At 36.3% G+C, this 26198-nt stretch overlaps 1 protein-coding gene across 2 annotated transcripts in view; it reads left to right on the forward strand.

Moving 5' to 3' along the window:
- The first annotated feature begins 1843 nt into the window (after nucleotides 1–1843).
- The window catches only part of UNC5C (unc-5 netrin receptor C), a 270066-nt gene continuing 245711 nt past the window's right edge, over nucleotides 1844–26198 (forward strand). For both annotated transcript variants that reach the window (XM_075201521.1, XM_075201530.1), the window contains exon 1: nucleotides 1844–2480. In XM_075201521.1, the coding sequence (XP_075057622.1) occupies nucleotides 2366–2480 (115 nt within the window). In that variant the 5' untranslated portion in view covers nucleotides 1844–2365. The remainder of the gene's footprint in view (nucleotides 2481–26198) is intronic.

Genomic DNA, 26198 nt, shown 5'->3' on the forward strand with positions numbered 1-26198 from the left:
CGATAACCTGCTGTCCCTGAGAAGTGACCTCTTCATCGCAGTCTATTCTCATCTGAAGAAAGCTGCGTTGAACTTCTCCTCTTTTTTTTGTTAGTGCGCATGGAACGACCGAAAACCTCGGGCAGGCGCACTAACATCCTGGACTGCAAGAAGGTGAGTCATGTGACAGGGAGGGATCACATGATCCCTCCACACATGCACTGCCTAGCTCTGCTCTTCAGAGCAGATCTGACAGCTGCGAAAGATTTCAGTTATGTTACAAAAAGAGAAAAAATGTCACTAGGCAGACTTTCATACATAGCGGTAATGAGCACTCCCCATAAACTGTTATGGGGAGTGCTCAGAAAACTGATAGGAAATGCAAAGCAGTAGATATCTGAGATATCTGCTGCAATGCTACAATAATACATAGCAAATTTGCGGTAAATCCCTGAAAACTGTTGTTTTCGGGGATTTAACATGGGGGGAAAGTTTGATAAATAGGCCCCTAAATGTCTAAGAAGCCAACTTGTCACAAGTAATAGTATTGAGGCAAATTATTAATGGAGAACTGCAGCAGATATACAGATATATCTGCTCCTGTCCCAGTCTCTTCAATCACAAATCCAGTGCCCATAAATGTCTATGGGGAACTGCAATTTTCCCAATAATTATTAAGCTACTAAATTAGGAGCTTGATCCCGGTAGCTAACGTGATAGCTGTTATAAGCTATTTGGAGATCATCGCAGCAGAGGGATCATCGCAAATTCTGCCTGGCCATAGAAACCTGTAAGTAAAGTGATCGCAATTACTATAGATTGTTTGCTGGAACAGGCTCTTATTGAAGCCGCTGTCCCAGCTAGTCAATTTTAATAAATTGTCACATTAATTAATTTCTTATGATTGCAATAACAAATGGAAATTAACATGAACAATTTAAGCTTGGTCATAAATAGACCGCTATATCAGATATTTGTTTAAGAATTGCTGTTATCACTGAATATATCTTGTTTGATGTATGTGTTCCTGGGTTTAGCCACTAACAACATTGCAACCCCAGTAGACATGTTCTGTATTCTTTGGGATTCATCATGAAAACAAACTATGATAAATGTTGACCAAATCAAGGTAAAGTAGAAGGTGAAGCTGTGTTCTCCCAGAAAGGATATTGAATAGATATGATAGATGTGTTGTATTAATAATCATGTATTAATCATCTCTTCAACAGGATCGTTCCAATATCAGAATCACTTTTGCCTCATCAGTAATGTGTCTTGTCAATATTTTTTCCTCACTTACATTGTTAATTTAACGTTCAGTAAAAATGTTTGTAATTTAATATATGCGCTGCCTAAAATAATTGTATGCAAAATCTTAATACTGCACCCAGGATATCTAAGTATTAATAACAGTAACAGTATCTTAATTCATTATACTTTTACTAGATTCAGCTCTGCTTAAAACTATCTGCAAGCTGCACGGCTTCTATGGTCTTTATAGTGATCTGCACTTACAGCATCTTTAATGGTTGGAATAATGATTAATCAAGAAAAGTATCCCACGTTGAAAAGCAAAGGAAACAGACTGAAAGGGGTTCCTATTTTAACATTCATTTAGATGTTATGTATTTATTGTTGTGTAACACCTTCCCTGCCGCGCTGTGACAGCAGAAGAGCTTTTAATTGAGTGTATCAGTAAAGGACAAATGTGTGTTTTGTTGCCAGGGCTTTGAATGAGTGCTCAGTCCCGATCCAGGGATCCAGGTCTGTTTTTGCTGTATGTTTTCTGTACTGCCAGGGAGGTAGGGCTGCGAGAAGAGGGAGCAGGGTAGCAGAAGCTGAGTTTCTCACAGTCTCCTTGTAACAGAGAACAGAGACAGACACCGATTCTCTCTGCCCCTGCCTTCCACATGCGTATGGTCTTACACAGCTCCAGTATACTAATGTTTCACCTCCTACTAGTCTGCCAGCGCTCACTGACTCAATGGGTTTTTAGGATCATAACTGGTGGTGCTTTAGAAGATCACATATACTTGTTTGCAAGATTTTAAAGCAATTCTTCATTGATCTTTACAGCTTGAGTTCCTTTTTATTTTTTTCTCAACGGATTTGTTTTTTGTTTTTTTGTTTTTGTTTTTGCTTTTTTTTATATACACTGCACATTTTTTTTTTTTTCTTTCTCAAAAAAAGGATTAATGAAGACGGAGAAAAGTCAATGGTGGCTAAATGCTATGATCATTTGGGCATGAGATCCTTGTGACTTAAAAGAGGAAATAAATGCACTTCAAAGTGTCTGTGTAACTATTGCCAGCCTCTCGCACTGCTAAAGAAAGTGGAGTTTTGCCCAGCTATCCACTGAGCCAGCTTTTTTGTGCCTTCCAGTATCATGAGGAAGGGTCTGGAAACTGCCAGCTGCGGTCTAAGGCTGGGATACATCCTGCAAATGTGTTTCCTACCTGCCTTGGCTATACTAACCGCTAGCAGTACTTTCGCAGCTCAAGGTAAGAACTTGCTCACTGGACAGGTGGGAGACAGAGGATAAGCCAACTACTCTAATTATTTATCACTTGTGTATCAGCACTATGGCCTGATATAATGATTTAATAGCACTTCTCTCTTAATCTATGTGGGATAGGTTGATTACCCTAAAATCTGCGTGAGCTTTTGCCACAATTCTTGATTTGTATGTCTGAAGTGATGTTATGCCTAGTTGGTGAAGCGTTTCCAAGCTTTCCCCCCACGTTTAGCATTGATGAGTGTAAAGGAACTCGTTACTGGAATGAAATGCGAGAGGCAAGCGAGGCAGTCAGTTCCTGATGTGCAGAGTAGAGGGCAGAGCTGGCTTCTGTGTGCAGGGTGGTACCACACTGGATGCCCGTCTGCCTGTCTGCTCATTATAGATCGGGCCAGGTACTGGAAGTAATTAGGCACACTACGCGCTATGCTGTGAAAACCGTTTCCACTGCAAATAATTCAGAGCACTATTTTCATTCACATTGCAGTTCTTAGCCTTTAATTGTTGTAATAGGCTTTTATTACACTGGACTACACTGGTAATGCAACTAATGCATTATATATATATATATATATATATATATATATATATATATATATATATATATATATATACATGGGTAACAGCATTGCCATGCCCTTCTGGCACCAAAGATTACTGATTTACACCAACTTAATTAGCTGAAGTGTATGCACTCTTTATTATGCACAGTATGATGTTCCTGTTTGTATAACTGTCTCTAGTTAAAACTGTAACCAGTGAGCTAATTTTTAAACTTATCTTTAAATCATCCTGTTATATATCCAAACCAGCACATTGTTTTTATTAAACTTAGTTGCTGTTATTAATTACATGGGGCTAAGCTTTGTAGTAACATCACTAGGTCTTTTGAAATCTGTGGCTAACCATAGATCTGTTATAGAATGGGAACAGGGTAAATAGATTGGTATAAGGAAGGTATGCTACCCATATACATTATGATCGTTATGCTTTGAAATTAATTACTTTTATTATGATCATATCTATTGACTTACAATGTTAACACACACAGTGTATATTTATCTTTTCAAGACAACATCTAAAAGATAGTAAGATTACCCCTCATATATTAAGATTTTATTGTCAGATCTACAGACTATATTGTGGAGAATTGTGGAGCATTATGCAATTATAGCACATGCAATGCAATTGGGTTTGATCTTTAGAAACATCTTTCAAATTATACATTCAGTACTTCATAAAGTCTCTTCTTATATTTCTGATCAAATTGTGTGCCCTTCACGTACTCTACAGTTTATGTACAGTTTGATCAAAATCAAACTAATTGTACAATCAGATTGTAATTTGTGTGCATACCTTAAGTCTTGACATGCTAAATCTATGCTATATACACTGTGATTGGCACCAATTGTTTTATACATCTGCTCCAAAATCCCAGAGAAAGTAAAGAGGTAGGTTTGAGATTATTGTTCCATTTGAAATTGTTCACTAAACCTAGACTGCATTATTAGCAAGGAGTTGAAGAGAGATTATACGCTACCAGCTACAAGCAGTTTTTTATGTGCACTTTTTAAGTTTCAGTTTTCAATGTGTATTATGTTTGATTGAAGTAAGAGGCTAGATAATAAACAGTGCACTGAGATTTAAGGCTGTGCCAGTGTTTTGCTCATGAGATTTCCGAATAGGTTTCCTCCTTAGATAAAATTCTATAGAGAAGCTAGGATGGGCTGGAGGGAAACAAGATCAATAAAGACAATCAGGCAAGAGATAAAGGGATTACTACCTTGAGAAGAGAATGAGACAAGAGAACCAAGGCACATGTTTCCGCTACGCCTGTGCATGTGGATTTAAATTGATAGCTGTTTATCAAGTGTATTTGATATCCACCCAAACCCCCTCTGGATGTGATGTTAGCACTCATGGATTTTATTTGGGAATCAGAAAGCAAACTTTTTTTTTAACCAGAGGCATGACTTAATGTCATTCAAAGTAAAACCTTTGCCTATCAGCTTGCATTTTAAGCTGTTAAAAAAAATAGGACTGTCCTTTGACATATGTGGAATGAGACAACTTTATTATTCTGTTTGTACACTAGAAAACATAACCCCAGCTGTAGATTATTGTTCAACAACCTTGTTAGAACAAGTTGTAAAGTGTTTCACTCAAGCTGATTGCTCCTTATAGAGCGAAAATGCAGAATTAAAGTATAATATTTGGCACTAAGCTGTAAAACGAACTAGAGTAGGATTAGTGTTTGCTACAGTTAGACTGAGATATGCAAACCTATTCTACAACTATTGTATATATCATAACATTGCTTTTCTTTATTGATGATTAATGCAATTTCGACACATTGGGTATTATAGTTCATTGAAGATGGATGGTGGGATCTGTAACAAGGTCTTTGTAAAAAATAAACCTTGATCCAAGTGGCTTACAATCAAGAAAAATCTGTGAAAAAGAAAAACAAGTCAAAGGCTAATGAGATCATTGACCATAACCTAGTGGACTTTATATAGAGCCATAGTGCAAAGGGTTATTGGTGTACTGAATTGTAGATCTTGCGCTTTTTCTTTGTTTATTCCTTAAAGGTATGGTTTACATTATCTCTTATGTGAAACTGTTCATATCCCATGACTCTCTGATCCATGGGAAGCTCTTGTCAAGCCAGTAACTGCCTCTTCTCAAGGGCAGAACACAACCCCATTTTATCACAAGTCATGATCTGCAGACGTGGTGCCAACAAAGGTCAGATAAAAGAGATACACATAAGAACTGTCTTCTCCAGACATTAAAGCGAGTCTCAGACAAAGTGCAGATGATAAACATAGGTGTATCTCTAAAGCAAGTAGCCAGTAAAACTTTTAGAAGATTAATCTTTTAATCCTCACGCTCAAGCACTTCAATCAAAATCATTTTTTGGGATTTAATGGAGCAATAATTTACTGCTTATCTCACTCAAGATTCTAAGGTTGCTTTATGTAAAAATTGAGTGGAAGGTCGTTATCTTTATTACTTTATTGTGTAATTACAGCTGTATAACTTAATTAATAAATTCAGTTATACAGCTGTAATTACACAATAAAGTAATGCATATTGTGCCAAATAAATACACAGGTGGCGTAAAGGGTGGGTTGGGCCTTGTTTATTGTACATTCTTGTCTGGCTTCATTGGAAGGCATTAGTCTACACTTAAGGTAAATATATGGGAACGGTTGCTAAAACCCCTTTAATACAGTGACTACAACCACGTTGTTCCAGTGAGTGGAAGTATGGTGCAGAAAATAATGAAGATGAGCAGATTTGTTAATGCTTGGGAGGAAGCTGTTTTACAGTTCCTGGAAAAATGCTTAGGTTTTTTTTTTAATCAGCTGAACTAAGCAGCCTAAACCTTTTAGAGTTTGTCACAAAACAATGGAAAAATGTATTGATGGATCCAATCGCTAGAATGCAATGATACAGGAAGGTACTGATTTGCCGCTAATTCTGTTTACGCACGAAAACCTGCACTTAGTTTAACAGAGCAAGAGAGAGAACTGGCTTAATATAGACATTTGGATTTTACTCTGTAAATAATTTCTTCCATTGAAGTTGAGTAAGTTCATGGCTGGTATCTTTAATCGTTGTCTTTTATATTGTACACAGTACATACACAGTAGTTGTGGTAAATGTAGAAATAGAAAATAAAGTCATTGTGCTGAAAATCTAATTGTAAAGCTTGAAATCATGTTTTAGTAAGAGAGTATCTAGGCCTCATAGGAATATATGGTAACTTGGTGATTTCAGATTACCAGTTCATTAATCAGCATTTAATGGTCTCTGCAACACAGTATATATAAATATAACAGAGCTTTGTTTATTAATATACAGGTAACACGTTTCCTGGGGCCAAAGAAGTCAAACCCTCTGTAGCGGGGGCAGTTACTACACCTTACTAGACTTTAATATTAAGGTAGTCTGACAATCTAGGTCAGCTAAGTCACCCGTTACTAGATCTGTTGTTATTAATTTTTCTCCTACCAAGTAACACAAATATTTTTTTTTCATCAACTGTCCCTTAGATGTATGGCTGTGAAAACATTGCATTGATCCACATTAGTACAAAGGAACAAAGGTTAGCATATAATAAACTTGACAATGAACTTAACTGGTGTCTTATGTGGATGTTTATCATTAGACAGAATGTTATTCTCATTATTAACACTGGTTTCAGTCTTAAGTCTTAGCACATTTTGGTGATGGCCTAAAGCCCTTCGCTAGTGACTTGTTTGCTGGCTAAATAAAAACGGTGGTTACTGCCACACAACAATGTTTTTAAGCAGACAAGTATATGAGAAGAGCACATGCACAGATTCCTGACCAGGAGCAGGTGAGTGGTCTGTGCTTGTGAGGGAGCCTAGTTGAAAGCAGGATACGCTTGCAATGGGTGAGTGAGCACTGCCTTGGATATTACCCTGGTGGTTTCATCATTCTGGATACAGATATGAAATGTTTTTCCTGATTGACACGGTGGCAGGCAAGGTTCTCAGAGCCATGATCAGACATGCTTTGCTTTCGTTTGTGTTTTGATCGACATAGGCAGCACGGAAAGTAATATTATCTGGATGTATATTAAAACGCAGTGTTAGAAGAGGTTACGCTTCACACTACTTTAGAGAATAAGTCCGCATAAGGTAACCTAAGGAATGTTGCTAAAATATTTCCTCTGCAATAATATGGTCTTCTGCCATCATTGTATATTATATTTCTTATCTATGTTTTCATTACATGTAACATAAAAGATGACGTTTATTTTATTTTTGATTCTACTTGTGGACCTTTTAGGAAACAATAGATTATGAAGCAATCTCTTTCACACATATGGTCTGGAAGCCTCGTGTAATCTCATGCATAACACATTATAATGCATGCTATAAACAGTGGCATTTGAACGAGATTACACAAACTATATAAACATTGAATACATTTACTTACACTCCAGAAGAACTTACAATAGAATGCTAAAAAAAAGTCAAACTGAGCAGCAGCGTGCTGTGATTTATATTATATTTTGTTTATGTATATAGAACCATAGGGCCTATTTATTAAGCCTTAAGCCATAGGGAACGGCCTTTTCTGCATGCTTTATGCATTTTTAAGTATCATAGCTGTTTAACAAAAGTTTTACATGGGAGATATCATAGATATCTCCTGCATTAGACTAAGTATCTCATAATACAGCAGTCACCTAATTCTCAATGGGGACTGTGGTTTGGGCTAATATATCAAGATCCGAAAAGCCTAGCTTTTTAGTGTTTGACCCCGATGGCCAACTCCATCTGAAGGTGAGGAGAGCATCACATGAGAGAGATCTTTGGATCCCTCTCCGGCAGACTTCCTGCACTCCCGTCCGTTATCGTTGCAATAAGGGATGATAATTCATACTTGCTAACATTTGTTTTCTGGCTTCCGGGAGATGCCGGCTGGGACGTGGGCATACAGGGGGCGGGGCGCCGAGATCGCGTCATTTTGGTCCTGCCCCTTGACGTGATGACGCAAATCGCTTCATTTTACAGCGGGGGCGGGGCTAAACGCTGTGATTCCGGGTGAATCGCGGCGTTTAAACCGAATTTTGCCGATCAGGGAGATTGGCACACTTGCCCGGGAGTCCGGGAGACTCTCGCAAAATGCGGGAGTCTCCCGGACATTTCGGGAGAGTTGGCAAGTATGTGATAAATAACAGGGGGAAATGCAGCCATTAATAAATAGGCCCATAACAACATCAACAACATTTATTTATATAGCGCCAGCAGATTCCGCAGCACTTTACAATTTCAGTAAACTGATGTTCTCTTTCTTAATAAAACAATTTATTACTATATGCTTAGTGAAATAGGGCGTGGTCGTCCTGATCTGCTTAGAAAGTGTATGGTTAGTTTATTTTATAATAACTGTTTTAACATTTAATTATTTTGATGTGTAGATTATAAACTTTAATAAGCAGAGCTCTCCTTTCTCTTGTCTCTACATTATACTCCTAGATGACTGCTTTGTCATTACTGTACAGAGCTAGTGAATATTTTTAGGCTTTACGAAAAAAAGATTATTGTAATGTAAAAAGCTGATTTTTCAGTATTATTGTACTTCATGTGTGCTATTTTCACTAAAAATTTAAAATGTGAACATTAAAAAAGTTGAGTAATTTGGCTAAAAGACCATGTAGATGACAAGTAAAACATTCCATTATATAATATAATTGCTTAGCAATTAACATTTTTATTTACCGCAGTGCTGTATCAATGTATAGAGACAACTGCATGAGTCAGAGTGCTGATCATTATGGCGGTTTACTGGACACATCTGTGGGTAAGCGAAGTGGGCAGGCATTACCTTGTCCATCATAGATGACAACGTACCAGGAAGGGGGTGACACTTGGAGAGGTCTGCAATTGTATTGACGTCTGCAGTTATGAACTTGGCACATAAAGCGGCACTGTGTGCTTTTCATTAGCAGTCTCAGCAAGTAGATCTTAAATGATGTCCTGTATTAAAGTAGAAAAGGAGCTATTCCCTTATCACATCCACAATAAATACATCCTTCAGTCTTTCAATTATGCATGGGATTTCAAGCCTCCCTTAACAACACCTATTTTTATTCATTTGCATTCATGCAAGCTGCAATAATGTTTCTAAAATATATTACACTGCAGCATAAAAACATAGGGGGGATTGTGTTCATTATACATACACCTCCCTGAACAGATACCATTGTAATGCAGCCAACGCTGTAAAGCTGGCTGAAGAAACAGGAGTTAGATTGCTTGCTACTAGTTCTGTATTAGTGCTTGAGGCTAAGGGTAACCCTTGATGGGGTTAGGGGAGCATAGACCAGGCAATTAAAAGCAGACAGTTACTTTGGCTGGGTTTGAACCAGCGCAGCAAAGCTCTCCAGACCACATGGAGAAAGAGAGATCAGAAGCAGGTGACAGGGCAGTTGTTGATTTTGAGGCTGCCTAAACTGCTGCAGGGGATTGACCAGTTTTCTGTAGATCCAGGGAGACTGCCATGGCTTTAAAGTTCATAATAAGGATGTAATAAGATCAACATTTCCAGGAAAGTTTTATCCAGCTTCTTGAGACGTTTTAGGTTTGAATATGATTTTGATCTTACTATTTTATATTTTTTCCTTAGATTTAACGTTGGTGGATCTAGGCATGTTGGCAGAAATTGCAAAGCTTCCTAACATAAAAATAAACCACATGTTTAAAAGCACAAGCCGTGTGATAAAAGCCTGTAAACCATCATCCATGTAACTGTTACTCTGTAAATATAGTTCATTTTTTTCAACTTGAATGCACTAAACCTTTCTAAAACAAATATTGATGTAACAACCTTCTAATATGTATCCAACGCTCCTCAAAACAAATTTAGCTTGATGCAATTAACATGTAGTATGTCTCAAATATCTCATCCAGAAAAGCATTGATTGGCATAATAACCATCCAATACCATGGATCTTCAGGACTGAACAAATCAATTGGTGCAAGAAAAATGACCTCCACTATGGCTTATTGGCATTGGCCATGGGTGTTTGATACGAGGACCAGAAGACTTAAGCAGACAATATATCAGCATCTATTTAATCAATTTGGTAATTGTTTTGCTAAGTTGGCCAATCATCACACAGTATGGGCCTATCAAAATGATTATTATTATTATTATTATTATTATTATTATTATTATTATTAACAATAAATTCATACACAGATGGTTTATATTTTGTATTGAAGGTCTTGTACGTTGCCCGTGCATGATACTCATGCATTCTAGTCAAATCAAGCTACTTAAGGTGTTAAAAAGGTTCTTGTCATGCATTTGGGCCATAGCTCAGGCCTCAACCACCAACCACTCCCCACTGTCACCCCCGGCAACCACCAACCACTCCCAACTGTCACTTCTTCTTCAAGAAATATATATATTTTTTTTTAAAATCTTTATAAACACTTTTAACAATTAACAAATTAAATTAACAAATTAAAAACATCTTAGTATACCAAATTTCAGCCCTTTCTGAATTTTTTTCCCACACACACTAAGAATTTAGTGGGTCAGTGTATAACTCCGCCCAGCAGGTGGCGCTGCAGCTTGGTTTTATTTTTTCCACACACACACAGACAGACTAACACACACCACTAGACATTTATATTATAGATATATAGTGCCACCCTTATTTCCCACCAGGTATATAATTTTCCTAATCTTACATTGTATGTTATCTACTGTGTTAGATGGAGCACGCATCCTTCTGAGCCTTCGTCTGAGGCCCAGAGCTCTTTCTTTATTGACAGGTATAGCTGGTAACTCTTGTTTAAAATGATTACTGATGGTTTTACAGATAGCTGTCTATTTCTTTGAATAAATCTATTTTTTTAGCTTATTGCTGAGATTAAGGTTAATGTGAGGCCTTTTTGAAGGTCAGAGGGCAGCTCCTGAAGTGTATCAGGTTGCCCATCGCTGACTTAGATGAATGAGCAGACATTATGATATTGTAGGTACCTTTTAGCTAAAGCAAATGGCAAACACAGCTGTATGTTATACTGTTATATCCCTACAAAGAGGGGAGGCGGGGGAAGGGTAAATCAGCATCTTGAAAGTACTTGATGCAGAAAATGTGAATTATAATATGAGAATAGTGCAATCTTTTGGGGATACACTTTTAATTAAGTGCCTACACGTTTCTTGTTTCAGAAAGACTTAATTATCTCAGCGTTAAAAAAAGGACCATTTTATTTGTAGATCTAGCACTGAAGTGTCTCGGGTGTATCAGTCAATAAAGCACTGAGCTGCAGATCACTGCAAACTCACAAGGCTGCATTAAGGCAGTGTTTTAAGCGGCATGCAAATGAATGCGTGTTTGTAGTCCGTCAGAGATGAAGAATGGGCATAACAGGGACATAATGCATTGTTTGAACAATAATTGTGCAGTAATGAATGCTTGTTCTCTAACCCCACACAGGCAAGACATAACATCTTTTATTGGCTTAACCCCGTAGTCTCAGGGCACCATTATTGAACCAAGCACAAATGGTCCTATTGAAGTGGCTGTGGGAATTCAGTGGAAACGAGTAACAGTAAAAAGGGTAAAAAGTTTTGCTAATATTTGCACACACTTTCTTAAGTTTTGCCATCTTTGTACTGGATTGTATGCCATGTTTCCTTGTGTTTTATGATGTTCTGAATGAAAGAAAATCAGATTTTTTTTTTGTCTGTACCAGACTCTCATATTTTGTCAGTAATTGATGGCACAAGACTTCAAACACATAAATTATTTCACAGGACGTTAATGAAGAATTGCATATAAAGATTTATTTCCTGGACACCATATCAGCTGACCAGCTTGCTACAGCTGTGAGCTCAGAAATTGTTTGCTTCATATATACGGCATAACAGTTTCACATCATCATCACCATTTATTTATATAGCGCCACTAATTGCGCAGCGCTGTACTCATTCAAATCAGTCCCTGCCCCAATGGAGCTTACAGTCTAAATCCCCTAACATACACACACAAAGACAGAGAGAGACTAAGGGCAATTTAATAGCAGCCAATTAACCTATTAGTATGTTTTTGGAGTGTGGGAGGAAACCGGAGCACCCAGACGAAACCCACGCAAACACAGGGAGAACATACAAACTCCACACAGATAAGGCCATGGTTGGGAATTGAACTCGTCACCCCAGTGCTGTGAGACAGAAGTGCTAACCATTAAGCCACCGTGCATGTGACTAAACCCAAATATTGAAATATATATAGCAAAAAAAAAATCATATGGATATTTGGTATTGCACTTATTTTCAACTGTAGCTCTGTTACAAAAGAAAAGAGGAATCAAACAGTTTATCCTACCTCTATTACAGGTATATGAAGTCACATCTCATGTTTTTTGAGGGTATATTTACTAAACTGCGGGTTTGAAAAAGTGGAGATGTTTCCTATAGCAACCAATCAGATTCTAGCTATCATTTATTTAGTACATTCTAGGAAATGACAGCTAGAATCTGATTGGTTGCTATAGGCAACATCTCCACTTTTTCAATCCCGCAGCTTAGTAAATATACCCCTTGGACACGTACAAAAACCAGTGCACAGAAAAATGATGCTTTAACCAAAAGCAACTAAATACATTATAATTGTCCTTTAAATTCTTTCTATGTTCTGGTACAGTTTAAAAAATCAAACCAAGCATCTGATTGATTGCTGTGGGTTATGCCACTTTTTCCCGTGTACCAATATTCATAAATGCCACTGACTGTCCAAATAGTATCTAGTGCAGACTAAAAAAGTTAAATGCAAAGCATAACATGATATTATTGGCCCTGTGTATGAATCCACTGTAAATGCTGTACCCTGCATATGAATCCAATCTGCAGCTTGTACTAAGCATTTATATTACCTTGGAGACTTGCTAGCCAATAACCAAACTCTAGTTTAGTACTGTCTGCAAGATAGAAAGGCACCACTCTCCTAAGCAATGTCTGTTTCTCTAAAAGGAAAGGACCGTCAGCATACTGGAAAGATTTAGCTTAGCATATACACATCAGTTATTCCAGATACATTACTTAGGTTGCTTTAAACAGAATTTCATATGTGTTAAAGATAAATTCTACCTAAACCTTTAAATCAACTGTTGGTGAGATTTCCTAGATAACCATTAAATCCTAACTTTTACTAAGACTTGTCTTTTTTTTTTAGACCAAAGGGCAACTGGCACTATGATGATGTAATTTGCATAATCAAGCCCCGCCCAACCAAGGCATAATAATTTTAAACGCGTTTGATTGGTAGTACATAGTAGAGAAGCGCAGGTCTTTGGGTGGCGTTTTTCTTTAATATTAAAAATTGGCTTTACTTGCCTTTTTAAAAAATGCAGACAAGGAGTAAAATAACTGATAGTAATGGCATGGAGGTAGATATACACATTCATCGATTTATGGGGGTGCTGGTTCTGATTAGTAATGTATAAGCAGTGTTTCACATATATGGAAATATTTGCAAATTATTTCCATTGTCATTACAATGTTATTAATAATATGTATATTTTTTAAGTAAGTGTTTGCCAGGAGACAACTCTACCAAGGTTAGGACTAGTAACTGTAAACACCTAACTTAATTCTAATGACTTCATCTTCATGTTTATTTCTGGTTACTTTATTTTGTTTCTTTGCTTCTCTTCTTAAAGGATTCTTTAATTCATTATTTAATTATTTCCATCTTTGGCATAACTACCTGTTGCTGAAGTGTCCTGATGACAAAATAGTAATTTAAAGACATTAAGGGGTATATTTACTAAACTGCGGGTTTGAAAAAGTGGGGATGATGCCTATAGCAACCAATCAGATTCTAGTTATCGTTTATTTAGTACATTCTACAAAATGACAGCTAGAATCTGATTGGTTGCTATAGGCAACATCTCCATTTTTTTTCAAACCTGCAGCTTAGTAAATATACCCCCAAAGGTTAGATTTACTAAAATTTGCAAACATGAAAAGTGGATGTGTTGCCCGTAACAATCAAGGTTTAGCTATTATTTATCTAGTAAATGCCAAAAATTGAAGTTAGAATTTAAATTTGTTGCTATGGGCAACACCTCCACTTTTTAGAAGTTTAGTAAATCTACAAAAAAGGATCTTGGAATCCTGGAAGATTGAGTTCAGTAACAGCATAGTCTTCATATAAACATTATTTTAGTAAAAGTAAACTGATTTATGTTTGTATTTTCCTACAGAAGTTAGTTATACCGCATTCCACTTAAGATATCATATGAACCAAGGCAAATCTTTCAAGTACCGTAGCTAATCTGCTCCGTAGTTATGCCTTTCATGTTGATTATACCACAAGAAATAAGAACACAATTGTAGTATACTACCAAAATGGATTATATGGCAAAACTGCTTCAAGTAAAATCTAAACCAACTTATTGCTGAAAATGATTTTGTTGAAAGGAAAGAAGATTTCTAAACTTTAGAGTTTGTTTTTCTTTTTTTCAGTTTGCGTTGCCAAACTTTAGCAGTTCCACTCAGCTACAGAAATAACCAGGCTAGTGTCACCATACATATAGCTGGAGTGATGCTGTGGAGCTATAATGCAGTCATTTCTGCTCTATGTGCTAATTCAGGTTGTAGAAGGTTTAGAGCAGTATAAGAGATTTGTTTATTAATACTATTAATTAATATTATTAATATTTTCCTTAAACCAACAATCCCACATAGAATATACTTATTTTTTCCTATTTATATAGTAATTTATGTATCTTTTACACATGCATCTGATATAGCTATTGCGCAAATCATTATCTCCTTTTCAAAAGCTCTCTGGTTGGCCTTACACACTTCAAGATCAAACTGTTACATATCTTTGTAACCACATCTATGCACAATTGAGACACTTACTTTACAATATAATAATTTGTATCTGTTTTTAATCTGATCATAAAATCAAAAGCTGGGTTACTACTTCATATACATTTTGCTTTTCATCTAGCAGAGCAAAAAGACATTTGCACAATATATTTCAGTGGTAGGATTGTTGGACTTTAATTGTACAATTATAATTACATATACTTTAATCAGTTTTAATTCAAACCTTTGGGATTCAAATTTTCTAAAAAATTTGTTCTGATTAGTAATTAATTTAGCTACCTACATGGATTTTTTATTACACACGTCAATTCTTTAAAGATTGAATTAAACAGTGATCTGACTAAATGATCAGATTGTGATGTTTGTGGTTAGATTTAAAATGACTTCTTATTAACTGTAATAAGCGTTACACTTTGTCTTCTTCAGCTCTGAGATTCTGGAACGGTTACCAATTCTAACAAATCGCAGTGATGGAATTGTTAGTCTGCTGAAGAACGCTTAGTACCATTTGAGCCTTCAGAGAAAGTACAACAACTCATTTACTGCTTCCCGACTAGAAAAAAAATCTAGCAAGGTCAGGGAACATTTTACAGGCCCTGCTGAAGAGAAATGAGTGAATGATGGTGTGCTTATGTGACATAATGTTGATACACATATCACACGTCAAATCAAAATGTGTGTGCATCTATATGTGTGGGCTGTGTACATCCTGTAATATCCTATATAATATCCTCAGCCCACCCTTCCTCACAAAAGAGTGAACTAATCTGTAGTCATCACACAGAAAGCAAACGGCAGTGGTCCATTAGTTTTAAATAGGGCGCACAGAGCTTCACCTTATACTGTAAACATGACCAGAACTCCCATGTTAAATATAATGTGTATTAGGAGAAATGGACTGCATTCGTCGTTTGGCACAGGGACACAGCAAACAATAAAATGCCCCCATTAATTGTTTTGCATGAATACTGCCAGGCACTTAATTTTAATTCAGTGAAAAAAAGATTGAATCATTAAATCTACTGAGCAAGAAAGATCACCTTAGGAGTTGACACTGGTTATTACAAGGAAGACTATTTCTATTCTCTATTTCACATGGTACTAGAAAGCGTGTATAATAAAAAGTCTCATTAGCTTTAAACAGCCTTGATTAAATTAATTATTTGGGCCTCATAAAATGAAGAAAATGTGTTGATTTGTAATCATTATTAAAGGCTTATAAATTATAAGACGTCTCATTAAAGAGGTTATGTACATAAATTAAGTCTGTATTTGAGACACCTCACTATGGATATGTAATTAAGCTTTTTAAGCATGTATGCTATATTCTATTGTGTATAAATGTAGGCGTCATGACACAAGTATAAGGGGGATAATCACAAATAGCGTATACCCGTAAGATAGTATTTGCAGCTTTGGGCTACCCATATTGTCTAATCCTACAAATATTAACACAGTGTATATTACCGGAGTAGCTGGGACAAGAGAATGTTCACCAGTTCTCTAGTAAATTAGCTACAAATTTCCAGTTAAAAAAGCTGATAGTATGTAAGATAAGTTCTTGGTTATATAGTTTTTGGAAGAAAAAAGGCACAAGTTCCCAAGGTGGCAATTAAAGTTTGTGCTACATAGGATGGTATATAAATGTACCTTTCATTAGTGCATGAACATGGAATGGACACACTACACATCACTCACAACTTTAGTGCTTCTAATAGATTGGGCAGAATGGTGGCTAAGTGGTTAGCACTTCTGCCTTACAGCACTAGGGTCATGAGTTCGATTCCCGACCATGTGTTTGTGTGGGTTTCCGCCGGGTGCTCCGATTTCCTCCCACACTCCAAAAGCATACTGATAGGTTAATTGGCTATTAACAAATTGACCCAAGTCTCTGTGTGTGTGTGTGTGTGTGTGTGTTATGGAATTTAGACTGTAAGCCCCAATGGGGCAGAGACTGATGTGAGTGAGTTCTCTGTACAGCGCTGCGGAATTAGTGGCGCTATATAAATAAATGGTAATAATAATAGATTGATATGTGACATATGGATGTACAAATTAATAAAATATAGTCACTGTATTTCTCCTTTATTTCATGAACAATACAGTCCTAGCCATTATTCCCTGTCTATATACTAAATGCTGATTTATTTCAAACACAAGAAACACAATGCTCTGATCATAAAATCTTCATGCATAGATGACAATTATGCTGTGATGTTATTGGAGCAATGCACCCTGCACTCGTCATAGACTGTGAGCTTTATAAAAAGATGGTGACTGTACCCACCGCATGGAGTACATGACCAGCATTATACATATCTCCTCCAAAACCTTTAACAAAGTTTGGGATCCATGGATGTTCTACTTCTAGTACCGCTCCCCCTTTTCTTAGGTCACACTCCCCCCCCCCCTCCCCATCTATGTTTTCTACCCCGCTAACCCTGGGGTGGTCAGTGCCATACCACCCTTCTGCCTATCTCTTTCATTTCCTATCTTTCTCTTTCTCTTTTCTGTTTCTTGTTTCGTTTTTTTCTTAATAGAAATAAAAATTGCCGGTCGTCCTTTTTCTATATCATGAATAGAATCTGACTTCTGTTCTCTCTAGCATACGGAGTGTTCTTTAACTAATGCACTCTACATGATGTAAAATATACTTAATTTTCACTGTGTATGTTACCTGACCGTCAATAAACATTTGTTTAAAAAACAAAACAAAATAAACAGTGTCCAGAAGAAAAAAAACAGGCGATGACTGAGTTTGCGTGAGTTTGACCCATTTTACTAAAGCCGTCGTCCAGTTGTGTGAACGTACTCTACGTTATTTATAAGAATGTGGCATCTCACTTCTTTCACCACCCCCTCCCTGAGAGAGCAGAATGGATTGTTCTATGAAGTGAGCAGCAAATGTTTAAAAGCTCTGACTAAACATTGAATGGTTATCAGGTTTCTAGTTTTGACAAATAATTTAAAAGCCAAATGTGCACCCAAAAACTGATACCCTCTATGCATTTCATCTTGCTCATCAGTCTCAGAGGTATATTAATGGTGCTCCCTTTATTGTCATGTGTTGAAACCTGCTGACAAAACTATCAAGCAGCAATGGAGCACAAAATCCCATGATTCATTGCTTTTAGAGTTATTTTTGCAGATGAAAGATTTGTGCATTTAAATTGACTGAAAATGTAGCCTGTACTTGGCATTCCGTTTATAACATGATTTCCTACCTAAATTCCATAGAGATAAGCCCTAGAAAGTTACCAACTGTTTTCCTGCAAATAGTTATACAGCAGAAAGTGATTCTACATCAAAGAATATGTGTTTATTATGGTTTAAATCCCTTGTGTTCTGTTTGTGGGCATGTTACAATAGTAACATTGCGAAAATTATTTTCAAATGGGGTCATGTTCTATACTAGTATCAATTGAAAATCACACATTTATTTTCTTTTACACTTTATATAAAAGTAACTGTTTTTGTTTAGGTTATCAGCTATAAGCAAATCATTTCCTTTACAGAGGATGAATTTGCTTCATATGCTTATTAGACTTGCACATAGATCCTTTCATCTGCTTGTCCAGCAAGACGTAAATATGGAGAATAAAAACACCAGTCTTTTTAAAATCATTTAAAATGTTGATCATTGGGCCACAATTCTCAATCACCCCACAAAATGTAAAGGAAAGGGCTGTTGATGCTGATCCGTCTGCTTTGGAAGTCCCCACTCTGGTATCCTGAGCATGCAAAGGGTCCAGCACATGCTCGGTGAAGCACCATTTTTAGCTGAAAGCCCAAACGGACCTTCAGTACACATGTTAGTTCTGCCTGATATGCTCACCTTTCCACACAGTGGGCCTCCTGTAGAGTCGGATGCAAGTTCAACGGATCAGCGCAAAAAGCATTTTTAGCCAAGGATCCATCTCAGCTCGCACTCCGACTGAGATTCACCTCTCTCACTTAGAGAGGTGGAACGGGCAAGGTAGTGGGCGAGCCTAGCAATGTAAAGACGTGTTCATGCACTTTATATGTTCTGCTGAGTTGAAAGCAGCTGCAGATAGGTCTCTAGGAGACGTATCTTTAGCGGGTGCTTTCTCCTGGTGCAACAGACCTTGCTGTATTATAAAAAGAAGTAAAAAAAATAATTACATTTTATTTAAAAAAAGGTATGTACCAACTCTCAAACAGCTTAGCCAAACCTAGTGCTGTTTGAAGGGGAGAAGCCTTTATTAGATTTCCTATGAGACACCATAAACATTTCCTTGTCAGTCTCTTGCTGTCCTACGGATGCAAGAGGACACTTGCATTAAAGAGAAAAGCCTCATATCTCAGTTTAGTTGCTCGATATGCTCTATTTTTGGGTCACAGCTACAGGTTACACTTTGTGGGTTTTTTGGGTGTAAAAGGTTATGGGGGCCCAAAAATGGGATTTTTACCCAGGGTACACTGATTCTTAAAGCACAGTTTTAGAACAAATAACATAAAACTGTATATGAAATCTATAAATATATACGCTGGGGAAATTGTGATTAGTCAATGCTCAGTCTAAACTATATTTCTTAGTTTGTCATCTGTACAGTGATGTAAATGCTTGATAGTGAGTCCAAAAAAATGACATGTATTGTCTCCTTAACTCTTCGCTTCATCATTTATTACTTTATTTAAAAAAACCACATTATTTTGATTACATTATTCTGCTACTATTCACTCATTTGTATTATGTTTTATTATTATGTATTCTGCACATTTAGTAGCAAATTAAACAAATTGCTTAACATAAAGACACACTGAATAGAGCATAACAAAACATATGTACATTGAAAAAAATGTCTAATTACCTAGACTGTTAAATTCTATTCAAATTTACAGACTGCTGTGTAGTTAGACATTGTATTTTCATGTTAATTTTCCTTAAGTGGTGGCGCCTACTTACGTTGTGTTTGCCAAGGGATCTGTTTTCCACACACACAAAAAAAAAAATTAAGTATATATATATATATTTATATATATATATATATATATATATATATATATATATATATATATATATATATATATATAGATATAGATAGATAGATAGATAGATATATAGATATATATATATATATATATATATATATATATATATATATATACACACACACATTTGTATATATATGTATATAAAGATAGATAGATAGATGGATTATACGGGAGAGTCATGTGACAGAGTGTATAAGGGAGTGTAGGGACCATAGACCCAACCCCTGCTAGGAAATGCCAAAATTCATGGCAATTCATAGCAGGGGCGGGGCTTACTGACGCAAAATCGCGTCATTAGATATTACACACGCGCACACGCACTCGGTGGTCAAAGTGGAGATTTAGAAAATGCAGGTGAAAGGAATGTTATAGTTTCACAATGAAGGCAGTAGTAAAAATGGCATTATAGTATGTCACCGAATACTAGCATAGTTCCACCACTGACCACTGTGTGCATGTATGTATGTATGTATGTATGTGTGTGTGTGTGTGTGTGTGTGTGTGTGTGTGTGTGTGTGTGTGTGTGTGTGTGTGTGTGTATATATATATATATATCCCCAGATATATCCCCAGATTAAAACAAATTATGTAGCAAATAATTAAAGCTAAACAAATGATTGCTTCAGTGATAAGTATTAAATCAAGAGAGAAACAATTTTAAAATCAATAAACTATGTTTGACCTAAGAAAACATCCACTCTTTAATTTAATTTCACAGTAAGAAGGGATGTGCCATTAACAAATAATTAGATTAGTATCTTCCATCATGACAATGGTTGTGAAATGTAAACTACGCTGCGTTACAACATGGTGTAACTATTTGATTACTAAAATCCAAATTGGAATCAGCTGTTCCCACTAATATTGCATTAACCATTTCTCTTTCCTCCCTTCCTCCCACTCTTGTTAAAAAGATAACCTCATCTGGGTAGGATTTATGGTATAATGCCTTCTTGTCAGCCTGTGCTAGTTATGTACAATAAGTATTAACAATTCTATGAGATGATATTCTAAGTGATGGGGGGTGTCTTTTCATATCTTCCAACATGGCCAGTTTCACAAGGTACAATACGGTCTGCTCCATTTTTGCCCATTATGTACCAATATCTATAACCTGAGCTGAATTAGTTCATATTAAAGGATTTTTGTTCATTTATCCATTGATTCATTTTGTCAAGATTCATCCATTTCTAAACTTGGGAACCGATTATTGTGTACTGGGTGATATGTGTTGTGTCATGCTGCATTATTTTCTGATTAATTACTCTGTGAAATCACTTATATTACATTCTGCAAAATATATCTAATATTCAATATTCAATGGTTGCAAAAATGTTTGTCACGGAGCTATTATGCATAATTATCTATTTAGTATGGGTAATGTTTTGTTTTGCCATTGAACCTGTTTTTGAACTTTGAATTTGTGGAGCCCAAGACATGCAACAACTGTGGGATATTGCATTTAATCTTTGCAACATTATGGGCTGAATCTCCATATGCAACTGCAGTTTTGCTATTTGAACCCCACTCCTTGGAGCCCGAGACCGGCTGTGCTGGGGGGGAGGGGCATCTGCTACTATCAGCAAAACTATAGGGGTCTTCTACAGTACCTCTTTGGCTTTTTAAAATGTTGGTAGGTGCAGTATTTCCATTTATTTGATAAATTATATCCTAGGTTAGCAGGCCTGTGTCTACAGTAGATGACAGGCAGCAATTTCTCTAAACACAGCAAATAGTTTTTAGCAAAAAAATAAATGCGGGAGTTTAGTTAATGTGGGTAATGTTAAATTAATTGGATTTTGGAATATTATTTATTTGAGCAGGTTATAAAATTGTGCAATAGAGCTACAATATTCAGTACTGTGACTGGGGCAGCAAGGATACAAAACATATTAGATTTGAGTCATTAAGGAGAGCAAGGCAAAAAAAGGAGAAAATTTCATCCTGGACAAAACCATGTTACAATACAAGGGGTGCAAATTACTTTATTATTTTGCATATAAATTAAATATTGGCTATTTTTTCATGTAGCACACAAATACTTCATAGCTTTATTGTTACACTAAAATTTAAAGTTGATCTAGGACAAGCCCTACCCCACATTTTAAATTTACCCCCCCTCCAAAGCAACATGGTTTTGTCAAGGTGCAAAATTACTCCTTTTTTGCTTTACTCTCCTCAATGACTCAGGCCTATTATGTTTGTATGGCTGATATAAGGTTGTCAAAATTGTGTGCCTAAATAAACCAATATTGTACATCTGACTCTCATAGCCCTGTACTATAAATGAAGAATTATTAGTTGAATGAGCGGAAGGTGGACATTAACGCTATATTTTCTTCTATGCAATTTGGAATTTCAAGCCCATCAGGTGTTCAACCACAGAGGCAATACTTCTATTTTTTTTCCTATTAAGCACTCTGGGATCATACATCCTGTCCTATGTCTTCCTAGGTGTGAAAAATATTTGAAAGTATTAACATAAGTCATTTCCCATCTTTACAGATGTACTAGATAAAACTAAAGGAAACGCTTGAAGATTAGTCAACATTACAGGAAAATAAAAGGCCTGCATCACATAAAGCTTTATTAAGTGATTCTGTTTGGGTGATTTAAGGAGTTCCTGTAATGGGTTTGAATCATGTAATGCGTTGATTCGTCTTTTTGGAAGCGCCAGCATACATGTTTACATTGGAAAGCTTAGTGAATGAAAGAAAATAACTTAGCTGCTTGGAATGAGGTTAACTGCAATCCACTGGGAAGCAATGCAAGAAAAAAAACCAAGAGATCCAGGCCTGCAGTAACACTGCTCCATTGTTGGAATGTTTCACAAGTATGCCATTAAGAGGCTTTCTCATATCTATCCATCTACTAAATGCAGTCATTCATGCGTAAAGATTTCTAGCATAATAATCTAAATTATATGTGTAAAGAATAGACTAACAAACCATCAAAATAGCTTCTGGTCCATAAAACCACTGGTTACAGAAGTTATATAAATTACAGTAGCACATAGCTACACAAAAGGATTTCTATTGCACGATTAAAATTGCATCTGTCTATAACCACATTGAAGAAATATAGATATCCGATTAATAGGACAACAATGCAACTTTTTGTGAACCCCTCATTCAGTAAATGTAAATTGCTGGGAGAGGTTTTAAAGGTCAGTACAATTTAGGGGGGCTTTTGATTGGTTGAGAGTCTCTTACAACTCTACAGCACTGAATGTTTCCTCTTTTCAGATATCTCCCAACCATTCTCAGTGAAATGCAGATGGAACAGCCGTGCTATAAAGAAATTGTCTTTAAATTAAACATCTTGTCATTGTGTTCTGTACAACAAAATCACTTATTACAAAGATATAATAATCTGTCCCCTGGAGAGATCTTACATATAATAATAAGAAATGCTACTGCAGGTTATGAACTGTGCGACAGATGGATTTTGCATGATTTAAACTAGTAAGAACATTTGACTTTAACAGCCTCTAAATGTTTTGAAAATACTTCCACAAAGATCCCTTAGAATGTAATATAGGCTGTGTCTCATCCAATAACTGTTCAGTGTTCTCTAGTAAAGGGGGGCAAGCCAAAGGAAATAACCCTTAATGATGTTTGGCAGTTTAACCATGTAAAACATTTCCATATGCCAAGGGTTTTTCTGGTGTGTTGTAATCATGTGTATGAGTAGTTGTTGTGCATGTTATTATTATTCAGTTGAATTACAGGTTAACAGATATTTTTGTTGAATTGCAATGTATGGGCTTTTGGGGGCATATATGGGTGCTGTACACATGGCTTTATTTAAAGTTGAGTTTGCTATAAGCATTGTGAGTAAATAATGTATATTATTAGTATATATTATATATGCTCTAACTATTATTATTATATTAATAAGTGTGAGTCCCTATATACAGCAACCTCAACTGCAATTAAGAACAGTTAGAATATATATGACAAGTAAAGACTACCGAGTTAACATATATATATATATATATATATATATATATATATATATATATATATTTATATATATATATATATATGTATATTGCATGTTGGCTTATGTGTTAAATTCTGCCTATGGGTGGGGAAATCAGTCATTCAATAGAGTATCTATATCCAGTGCTGCTGGGGGGTGTTAATTTTCATTTATGAGTAGTGTTTCCCAAATGATATGAAATGCACAATGAAACCCGATACTAAAAAGGTTAATGCATTATTTAGGAAGAATTTTGTTTCACATTTAATGCTGCACTATGACACTTTATCCCCCATATTAGAGTACTTTATCTGCTGATAGCATTCAACTCTGCCTGCACTGATGAGAACATTAAGAAATATGATTCTGAAGTGGATTAAATCCAATGATGAATTTAGCCAGGTTGGGAAAATAAGGAATTAAGTATAAAAATATGTCATTGCTTGAAACTTTACTCTGCATGAAGAAGTAAGGCTTTTAGTTTTTCCTTCACAAACAGAAACAGACCTTTATTCATTTTCCAGTCGGAAATGTATTACTAATGGGAAGGAAATATTTCCTTTCACAAGCAGTGTATACACTGTTCTCTGTTACAAAATCACTTGTAAATGGAGTTGGCTAAAAATGCGTTGAGTTTTGTAAAAGGCAAAGTAAGTGAGGTTTTTAGATAACAGCATCTAGTGACCTTGGCTTTGTTTTGCATTGGGTGACAGTCACTAAATCAGGAAAAGAGATTCTTCAAATAACACATTTGAGAAGCTGAGCTTTTTTTTTTTATAAGGACCCGTTCTCGCTAATAGCCAGTAACTGCACATAACCCCACTGACATTAAAAGTCCATTAGCTAAGCCCAGTTTAAACAGCAGCTGATGCTATGTCATCTAAATGTATACGACACTTTTTTTTTTTTTTTACATAATGGGCAGGGGGGATTCTGTAATATTTCTGAAGCTCTAGTACTTCTCCTGTAGTAAGTAAAGCAAATATTGGAGTCTAGTGCTTAATGGAGTATGGTTATTTAAACAACATAAAGTTCTGGTTTTCATTGCTTTCTTTATTGAAACTGAAGTCAGCTCTGAAGATGTTCATGTGCTGGAATCTGAAATAATAGGTTTATGTTCAGTAGCGTACTCAGAGCGGGTACATTTGCAGATGATGTAAGAGTCAATTAGATGTCGTTCCCTCTCTCCAATAGCAATATTTTACATTACACATAAATTGGTCATCAATCTTCAAGGAAGGGGGAGTGAAGACCACCAGAGAACCTCAGATCTGGGTTCTCTGTTTTATGTCATTAAATATAAGTGTGCCACCAATAAATAGGGATTTAAAGCAGTTGCCAGTGTCAAACAGACAAGAAGCGTTATTTCTGAACCGGAGTGAAAATTGCCTTTTCAGGTGCAATGAATGTTCACTATGTTATCGTGAAGCACATATTTGACTGCATGCCCCCATGCCATATTTTCATGTTCCGTTTATATGAATCATGGATAAAATGTTTAAAGTATGAAAAAATTTCACTTCACTAACTGAATTCGGACAAACTTTTGAATCTTTTTTTTTTATCGTGAAATACTGCTTGTCTAAGCCTCATTTATACATAATGGCCTCATATAGTGAACAAATTTGCTTCTAGACAAACCATGTTGCATGCAAAGAGCATGATGCCTGCTTCTCATGTAGCATACAAATACTGGGCTTTATTTTTACACTGAAATTTAGAGTTGAATTATGACACGCCCCCTCACAACTCTAAGGATGTTCCAACATTTTAACCCCCCCCCCCCCCCTTTGATGGAAAATCTGAACATATTAGGCAACACTCCCTTTTTGACCAAACCATACTGTGATCCTCTCATGGCATGCTCATTTCTAGTGAAACAGTGACCCATACCTCCCATGGATCAGGACATTTGTCCAGATACCAGGACAGTTTGGAGATATGTCCTGTTGATTGGTGCTTCTTGCTGGCGGCACTGAATGGGTGATTTTAGGAAGTGGTAGAGATCTGGAAGCAGCCGAGGCATTTTGGGCACTCATCCTGAGGAAGCATGAACAGCGCAACTTGAGGTGGCTAGTTGGGGGTGTGCACGCACTCTGTCCTGATTAAAGTCATCTACAAGTTGAAAGATATGGTGACACTTCTCCAACAGGTCACATTCCTTTTGATCTCTAAATACTGTCTTCTTCAGTTCATTGGAACAATGACGCAAGTGTTGGGGTACTATGGTCTTGTATGGTAATAGTAATAAAATGGGTGGCATTTTTCATGCTGCATATATGGAATAAAATGATATGCTTAGCAT

Source organism: Mixophyes fleayi, chromosome 1 (assembly GCF_038048845.1).
Source record: "Mixophyes fleayi isolate aMixFle1 chromosome 1, aMixFle1.hap1, whole genome shotgun sequence".
Taxonomy (NCBI): domain Eukaryota; kingdom Metazoa; phylum Chordata; class Amphibia; order Anura; family Limnodynastidae; genus Mixophyes; species Mixophyes fleayi.